This window comes from Aotus nancymaae, unplaced genomic scaffold (genome assembly GCF_030222135.1).
Source record: "Aotus nancymaae isolate 86718 unplaced genomic scaffold, 86718_ANA_hifiasm-v0.15.2.pri h1tg000028l, whole genome shotgun sequence".
NCBI classification, from domain to species: domain Eukaryota; kingdom Metazoa; phylum Chordata; class Mammalia; order Primates; family Aotidae; genus Aotus; species Aotus nancymaae.
In genome coordinates, this window is record NW_026988441.1 from 28652208 (window position 1) to 28661092 (window position 8885).

Sequence of the window (8885 nt, forward strand, 5' to 3'; positions counted from 1 at the left end):
CAGAGCCACTGACTAAACCCCAGGGCCTGGCTCGGGGAAAGGGGTCACTGTCTGCTCCATGAGCCACGAAGATACAAAACCGAGAATCCAACTTGTTAGCAACTAGCTGGACTCCCCCAGAGAGTGGCCAGGGGGCTCCCTCTGAATGTAGAGGGGCTGCTTATCTCTGTCTCTGTCCAAGCCAGTTGTCATCTTCCACGAGGCAGGGTCTGACCTGAAGAGGACCCGCTGGCTAAGAGTGGCCACGTTCCCACTAGCATCCAGTTTCTCATTCTTGCACCATGCACTGCTCCCTAGGAATGTTCCAGAAGGTGGACACGGTCATGAACAAGGCAGTGGAAGGGCCTACCTCATCTTAAGGACTCACAGTCTACCGACAAGAAAGGAAAACTAAAAATAAACAATGGATTCTGAACTTCTCCTAGCTGTTTTGAAATATATAACCTAGGGTGGCCTAAGAATGACACAGGGTAGAGACTCGGGGGCTCTCTGTGGAGGTGACGTTACAACCAAGGCCTGGATTACCAGACAAGAAATGATGCTGACTCAGGAAACCCAGGAGAGGCTCCAGTAAGAGGTTGTTCTTTCCAGCAAGTTCTCCTGGTCGCCACTGGCCACATATTGGCCTGTGTCTCTCTCCCCTTTAGACTCATGTTCTCAACCGGAGCAACTGCTTCCCAGGGGACACTCGGCAACCCCAGAGACACTTTAGGTTATCACATCTGGAAGCAACTGGTGGGTAGAGGCCAAGGGGGCTGCTCAAACACCCTTCAGTGCACAGGATGGGCCCTCGCCATAAAGGATGGTCTGGCCCCCAAAACTGAAGTTAAGACACCCTACACCAAAGGCTGCAGGAGGCTAGGACTGGACTCTCTTATTCACGTTCCTCAGCATGTATGGGCCACTCCCTACTTGTCTATAACTGGCAGGCCTTGTGATAAAATGGAAAAAAAAATGATACTTCAAAACAGTCAAACTAGGAAAACTAAGAGAGAATACTGGCCGGGCGTGGTGGGTCACACCTGTAACCCCAACACTTTGGGAGACCAAGGCAGGAGGATCACTTGAGTCCAGGAATTCAAGACCAGCCTGGACAATGTGGTGAAACCCTGTCTCTATTTAAAAAATGTAAAAAAGGCCAAGCCCAGTGGCTCACGCCTGTTATCCCAGCACTTTGGGAGGCTGAGGTGGGTGGATCACTTGAAGTCAGGGGTTCGAGACAATCCTGGCCAACATGGTGAAACCCCGTCTCTACTAAAAACACAAAATTTAGCCAGGTGTGGTGGCAGGCACCTGTAATCCCAGCTACTCAGGAAGCTGAGGCAGCAGAATGACTTGAATGTGGAAGGTGTAGGCTGCAGTGAGCCAAGATCGTGCCATTGCACTCCAGCCTGGGCAACAGAGTAAAACTGTGTCTCAAAAAAATAAAAAATAGGCCAGGCACGGTGGCTCACACCTACGATCCCAGCACTTTGGAAAGCTGAGGTGGGTAGATCACAAGGTCAGGAAATCAAGACCAGCCTGGCCAACACTGTGAAATCCTGTCTCTACTAAAAATATAAAAAATTAGCCAGCTGTGGTGGTTGATGCCTGTAATCCCAGCTACTCAGGAGGCTGACACAGGAGAATTGCTTGAATCCGGGAGACAGATATTGCAGTGAGCTAAGATTGTGCCACTGCACTCCAGCCTGGCGACAGAAGGGAGACTAAGTCTCAATAAATAAATAAAAATTTAAAAAAATTTCAATTAAACTAAAAAAAAAAAGTACTTTGGGAGGCTGAGGCAGGCGGATCATGAAGTCAGGAGTTTGAGACCAGCCTGACCAACACAGTGAAATCCTGTCTCTACTAAAAACACAAAAATCAGCTGGGCGTGGTGGCGTGCACCTGTAATTCCAGCTGCTCAGGAGGCTGAGGCAGGAGGATCACTTGAACCCAGGAAGTGGAGGCTGCAGTGAGTCGAGATTGCTCCACTGCACTCCAGCCTGGGTGACAGAGCAAGACTCAGTCTTAAAAAAAAAAAAAAAAAAAAGGAAGAAAGAAAAAGAGAGTATCACCAGGGCCTTTGTGTGTGGGAAGCCCTGTGAGGCTTTCAGACAATGGCCTCTCAAAGGACTCCAAGGAGCCAAAAGCTCAAAGGACTCCTGAAGACACGCAAGTCATGCCCTGGACGTCGGACATCTCTCATGCGTCTGTCCTGAAGCCATACAAACAACAGCCCAGACTGCTGGGAAGCAGGGCTGGAAACGTGACAGGTGTGTCAATATCGACTGGAAGCAAGTGGGCTCCCAGGTGCCCCGAAGAGAACAAACCTCTGCAGCTAAGACAGGAAGCCCTGGAAATGACTGTTCCCAGGCTACAGCAAGATGACCAAGGCCTGCTGAGTAGCTACTAAGTGAAAGTTCTTTTCAAGCCTTTCTCCAAGTCAATCGGCCTGCACCATCGTCATTGTCACCTAAGCCACCTAGGAGCAGACAAGACTGCCAGCCCTTCACGGTTGGGGCCCCGCAGCTATTTAAAGGAAGAGCCGGCCAGACACGGTGGCTCACGCCTGTAATCCCAGCACTTTGGGAGGCCGAGGCGGGTAGATCACGAGGTCAAGAAATCGAGACCATCCTGGTCAACATGGTGAAACCCCGTCTCTACTAAAAATACAAAAATTAGCTGGGCATGGTGGCGCACGCTTGTAGTCTCAGCTACTTGGGAGGCTGAGGCAGGAGAATTGCTTGAACCCAGGAGGTGGAGGTTGCGGTGAGCCGAGATCGAGCCATTGCACTCCAACCTGGGTAACAAGAACGAAACTCCGTCTCAAAATAAATAAATAAATAAATAAATTAAATAAAGGAAGAGCCAACTCCAAATACAACCACAGTGTGACTCCCATCAAGATCTAGCCCTGAGCGACAAGTTACTCCATGGGCAGGGAAAGGCAGTTTCCACATGCAGGATGCACATTTCACTTCTTTTCACTCCGGCTCTTTCTGAGTGAGTGATGGGAATGACACTCAGTGTTTCCACAGCATTCCGGCTCTACAGAGTGCTCTCACAGATGCTGCCATTGCAAATGAGCTGGGCTTTCACCCACAGTCATGATTATTCCAGAATTTAGTCTTGCTTAGACTTTTATGGTCTGAGGCATAAGCCCTATGTCTGGATCTGGGGGTTCCATTTGCAAACAGGAAATGGAAGGCTCTTCGGAGTTCAGCAGCCACAAGCTTCCAGGTTCCCCTTTAAAACTGAGACTCAGCCAGGCGCGGTGGCTCATGCCGGTAATCCCAGCACTTTGGGAGGCCAAGGCGGGAGGATCACGAGGTCAGGAGTTCAAGACCAGCCTGGCCAACATGGTGAAACCCCGTCTCTACTAAAAATACAAAAAAATTAGGCGGGCGTGGTGGTGTGTGCCTGTAAATCCCAGCTACTCTGGAGGCTGAGGCAGGAGAATCGCTTGAACCTGGGAAGCAGGGGTTGCAGTGAGCTGAGATCGCACCACTGCACTCCAGCCTGGATAACAGAGCAAGACTCCATCTCAAACAAAAAAAACAAACAAACTGAGACTCGCTCCTTGGCTTTCAGAGACAACAGGCTGATGGCAAAGAGGGTCTTGCACAGAGAAGCAACAAAATTTACACACACCTTGCACACGGAATTAATACAAAAGCTGCTGCCACATTACCCTTCAGCGTTCTCTTTCCAACTGACTGCAGAGTGTCAGATCCCTAACTGGACACTCTACCATGTCTTCCATCAAAGAAGAGACCTACCAAGTGCTTCCAGCAGTAGATTCTGACACTCCCTGCTAAAATTCTGGGGGTGAGGACTGGAGGAGGTTGGGAGAGCTGGTTCACTTATACCAGCGGTTCTCAACAGGGGCACTTTTCCCCCAGGGAAACAACTGGCAATGTCTGGAGACATTTCTGGCTGTCAGAACTGAGTGAAGACCTGGTGGGTGCAGCTATGGATGCTGGCTGCTGAACATCCCACAATGCACTGGGAAGACCCCAACAGCAAAGAATTAGGCCCTAAATGGCAATAGTGCCGACATGGAAAAAATGACAACCGTCATCTTACAAAAGGGAATCTTAAATAAGCTTTCTTTTTCTCAGAGGAGCTGGTGAGCTCAAGGATAAAGAGACCACTGAGATAGAAGGAGCAGTGAGCCAGGCTCAGTGGCTCACTCCTGTAATCTCAGCACTGTGAGAGGCCAAGGTGGGCAGACTGCTTGGGGCCAGGAGTTTGAGACAGCCTGGGCAACATAGTGAGACCCTGTCGCTATAAAAAAAATAAATAAATAAATTAGCTGGTAGTGGTGGTGCACACCTGTAGTCCTAGCTACTTAGGAGGCTGAGATGGGAGGACTGCTTGAGCCCAGGAGGTCGAGGCTTCAGTGAGCTCTGATAGGGCCACTGTGCTCCAGCCTGGACAACAGAGACTCTGTCTTCAAAAAAAAAAAAAAAAGGCTGGGTGCGGTGGCTCATGCCTGTAATTCCAGCATTTTGGGAGGCCGAGGAGGGCAGATCACAAGGTCAGGAGATTGAGACCGTCCTGGCCAACACGGTGAAACCCTGTCTCTACTAAAAATAGAAAAAAAATACTTACCTGGCAGGGGAGATACCATGATCACAAAGGGGGTTTTCCCAGGGCGAGGCTTATCCATTGCACTCCGGATGTGCTGACCCCTGCGATTTCCCCAAATGTGGGAAACTCGACTGCATAATTTGTGGTAGTGGGGGACTGCGTTCGCACTTTCCCCTGACTAATAAAAAATATATATATATACAAAAACTAGCCAGGCATGGCGGTGTGCCTGTAATCCCAGCTGCTCGGGAGGCTGAGGCAGGAATCACTTGACCCCGAGAGGCGGAGGCCGCAGCGAGCTGAAGCACCACTGCACTCCGGCCTGGGACAGAGCAAGACTCCATCTCAAAAGAGGCTGGGCAAGGTGGCTCACGCCTGTAATCCCAGCACTTTGGAAGGCCAAGGCAAGCAGATCACTTGAGGTCAGGAGATCAAGACCAGCATGGCCAACATAGCAAAACCATGCCTCTCCTTAAAATACAAAAATCAGCCGAGCATGGTGGCTTGTAATCCCAGCTACTTAGGAGGCTGAGATAGGAGAATTGCTTGAATCTGGGAGGTGCAGGTTACACCAAGCTGAGATTGCACCACTGCACTCCAGCCTGGATGACAGAGCCAGACTGTCTCAAAAAAAAAAAACAAAAACAAAAACAAAATAAGAGGGCAGCACCTATCACCCAGGAAAGAAGGAACCAAAGCAAAGCCAGGAGTCCCAACTGAGCTAATGATCCTATCGACAATTCCACGAAACACAGCCACCATAAAAGAGGCTATTCACACACCAACTCAACCACTTTATTTCACAGGTCGTTCTGAGAGTGATCAGAGGCAGACAACCACATGAGCAAGTACAAAGGCAAGCCTGCCTGGTACGCTCGCTGGGAAAGCCTCAGGCCCAGATCTCAGACTTCACACAAAATTCTGCATTAGGAGGATACCTCCCTGACATCCACTCTTGATTTAAATCTTCCAAACAGATCAATTTGGGAGGCAGAGGCTGCTTGTGTAGGTGTTTCCGTATCTATTTTGATTTGTGCTAGAAGTAATGAGCATGTCTAGAAAAAGAATGGATCTTAAGTGGCTTTCTAGCAATGACACAAGAGAGACACGTGGTCCAACCTGAGTAGCAAGATATACGCGGTGAAGGCCGAGAACACTCGAATCACTACAGTGGCATACCTGGCACGTCAGAGGCGACTGTATGTTTAACTTGCCGTTCTTGGGAATGTCTATCCTGTATCCGAGGGGAAGAAAAGCATTGAATCCAACAATGAGGTCAGGGTGCTCGTGGAAGAGCTGGGAGACACGTCTGATGACTCCAGGAGTATCAATACTAGAAGAAACAACGAGAGTGGGTCTTGGGAAGCAAATAAAAAATGAAATCTGTTCCCTACTCCCTTGATACTGCCACATAACAACCTTCTCCACAGTCAACAAAGCAAGCTAATGTGATCCACCAGGCACAGTGGCTCACACCTGTAATCCCAGCACTTTGGGAGGTCAAGGCAGGCAGATCACCTGAGGTCAACAGTTTGAGACCAGCCTGGCCAACATGGCGAAACCCTGTCTCTACTAAAAATACAAAACTTAGCGAGGCATGGTGGTGCGTGCTTGCAATCCCAGCTACTCAGGAGGCTGAGGCACAAGAATCACTCGAACCCAGGAGACGGAGGTTGCAGTGAGCCAAGATTATGCCGCTGCACTCCAGCCTGGGCAACACAGCAAGACTCTATCTCAAAAAAAAAACAAAAAAAAGAAAGAAAAAAGGTGCCCTGTGAGACAGCATCTGTACACCATGATCTATTTCCTGAGTGGCTAGGCCTGAGCTCCCTGTGCCCTTTTGGTGAGAACCAGAAAATACTGGCATTCCTCAGCTCCCCCAAAACACTCCACGAATGAGCACTTGGTTCTGAAAATGTCAGGAGAGCCAACCGCAAGTCCTGGTCTCCAAGAAATGGCAGGAGGCCAAAGTCCTCTAAGCAATGTGAAAAATTCCCTCATTTCGTATCAGATAGGGATGACTATGACACAGGTTTCCATCTGAGCAAACGACTGCAATGCATAAACACCAACGGTACAGCCAAGTATGGGAAACGTGTAAGATAAATAGGAGGGGAGAGATGGGGTCTCCCTCCCAGCTGCATCACAGCCCAGCCCTTAGCACTGGGCTCCTGGAAGGAGACCAGGCCAGCCCCACCAAAGAGGGCAGCAGCATAGTAGGGATGTGATCCGAATGTATCTGAGTCAGAGGGTCTGAGTTCTAGTGCCACCTCTGCCACTTAGGTGTATCCCTTACCCACTCCAAGTCCCATTGAGCCTCCTATAAAAACAAGTGCATGATCCCAGGGTTTCCCAACTATCTGTAATCCTCCTTGATTCTGGGCCTGCAAAATCAGCTCATGTGTTTTAAACGTTTTCTGTATGCCAGCTCCCTTACTAAGCATTTTATGCGTCTTACTTCCAAGCAGGCCTGGGACTCCAGTGAGCTCAGAGAAGCATCTTGAGGACAAGATTGAAGGGGAAGAGGGTGCCAAAAATTTCAATCATCAAGACAAGTAACATTTTGCAGCGCTTGAAAAAAAATATTAAAATGGGTCCCACCAAATCTTTCATGAACAAAACTTATTTAAAAATCAACATATTAAATCAAGGCAGGATTCGACTCTATACGTGTGCACGGCCTCGCCTTCCCTGGCTCCCCTCAGGTCCCTGCCCTCCTTTCAGGAATCCCCACGAAGCTCTACAAGGTGGGTATTACCCATTTCCATTTTTGTTACGAGAAGGAGCTAAGGCTCTGAGAGATTCGACAACCCGCGCAAGGTCACCCGGCTAAGGGGGCAGCCTGGAGAGGGGAGGTCCCACCCCGCTAGGCCCGATTCCGGCCAAGGGGGGGTCCCCCGAGGTGGAGAGGGGCCCCGCGGGTACCTCTGGCTTTTGAACTCTTTCATGATCTCCAGGAAGCCATTGTAGGTGGCGGGGTCGCTGCCAAAGCGGATCTTCACCTGGTCCAGATAGGTGAGGGCGTCTTCAACCTGCAGAGAGGGGAAGGGTCCCGGTGGGCCCGGGTCGCGGGAGGAGGGAACGAGGGGCTGGGATCCCTGGAGGGGAAGGGGACAGGCCGGACCTTCGGAGGGCCAAGGTGAGAGGTGAGGAGTGAGGGGTCCGGGGCCGGGCAGAGGGGAGGCTGAGGCGGGGCCGGGGCCAGGGCCGGGCGGGGCCTGGGTGAGGGGCGCCTGCCCGCGGAGTCCAGAAGATGAGGTCCCCGAGGGAGGGCGGGGACGCCACTCACGTGCACCGGCAGCTTCTCGTGGCCCGCGGAGCCCGAGCGACCCCAGCGGGCGCCGCTCAGCCCCCGGCCCGCGGGGCCGCCACCGCTGCCGCCGCCAGCGTGCGCCATGTTCGAAGTCGAAACTGCACCCCGCCCCGCCCCCGCTCGAGGGCCTCCCGCGCATGCGCAGCCTCCGCCTTTGTGGGCGGGGCTTGATGACGTTAGAGGGGCGGTGCTCTTTGAGGGTCTCCTCTGAGGATCTTCTCCTTAAAATTGCTATCGTACATAATTAACGAGTTATATAGCAGGGGTAGGCGAACCAAGACCCGCCGCCTGCTTGGTCTGGCCCCGCAAGCTCAGAATGATTTTTACATGTTTACATAGCTGGGGGGAAAATCCAAAGGAGAAGAATAGTCTATGACCAGTGAAAAAGTTTGTGAAATTCACATTTGTAGGTCCCTGAATAAAGTTTTATTGGCACACAGACACTCCCGCCGGTTTACCTAGGATCTCAGCCTGCTTTTGCACAACAGAGTAGCTAGTTGCTAAAGGTTCTACAGATCTGCAGAACCTGATGTATTTACAATCTGGCCTTTTATGGAAAACGTCTGTGGACCCCTGCTTTATAGAGCTGATGGGACAGTGAAGTATGAGCACCCAGTGCCCTAATACAGGGCCTTGCGTGGTGAATTTTTGCTAAACGGCCTTTGAGTTAGTCCAACTCCTCCATTTTCACTTCCCTTTCCTTGGTCCCATCACTTCCCAGCTGGACCAGTTTAGGAGCCTCCTAACCCTGGTACTTTCTCAGCCCTGGTAGTATCAAGAACTCCAGGCTGGGGGTGTTGGCTCAGGCCTGTAATCCCAGCACTTTGGGAAACAAAGACAGGAGAATTGCTTGAGGTTAGGAGTTCAAGACCGCCTGGGCAGCAGAGCAAGATCCACGTCTCTACTAAAAAAATTGAAAGTGAATAAATTAGCTTGGCATGGTGGTGCACACCTCTAGTCCCAGCTACTTGGGAGGCTGAAGCAGGAAGATTGCTTG

The 8885-nt window shown here is 50.9% G+C and overlaps 1 protein-coding gene and 1 non-coding gene across 3 annotated transcripts in view; one reads left to right on the forward strand and one right to left on the reverse strand.

Annotated features, from left to right (window-relative positions):
- SIN3B (SIN3 transcription regulator family member B) overlaps window positions 1-7972 on the reverse strand; it is a 50077-nt gene extending 42105 nt beyond the window's left edge. For both annotated transcript variants that reach the window (XM_064381668.1, XM_064381669.1), the window contains exons 1-3: window positions 7865-7972; window positions 7501-7607; window positions 5755-5908 (exon numbers count right to left, since the gene is read on the reverse strand). In XM_064381668.1, coding sequence (XP_064237738.1) covers window positions 5755-5908; window positions 7501-7607; window positions 7865-7972 — 369 coding nt within the window. The remainder of the gene's footprint in view (window positions 1-5754; window positions 5909-7500; window positions 7608-7864) is intronic.
- LOC135276889 (U1 spliceosomal RNA) lies at window positions 4589-4752 on the forward strand. Its single transcript, XR_010344443.1, has one exon. It is a non-coding gene; the product is annotated as a U1 spliceosomal RNA (small nuclear RNA).
- Window positions 7973-8885: the final 913 nt, after the last annotated feature.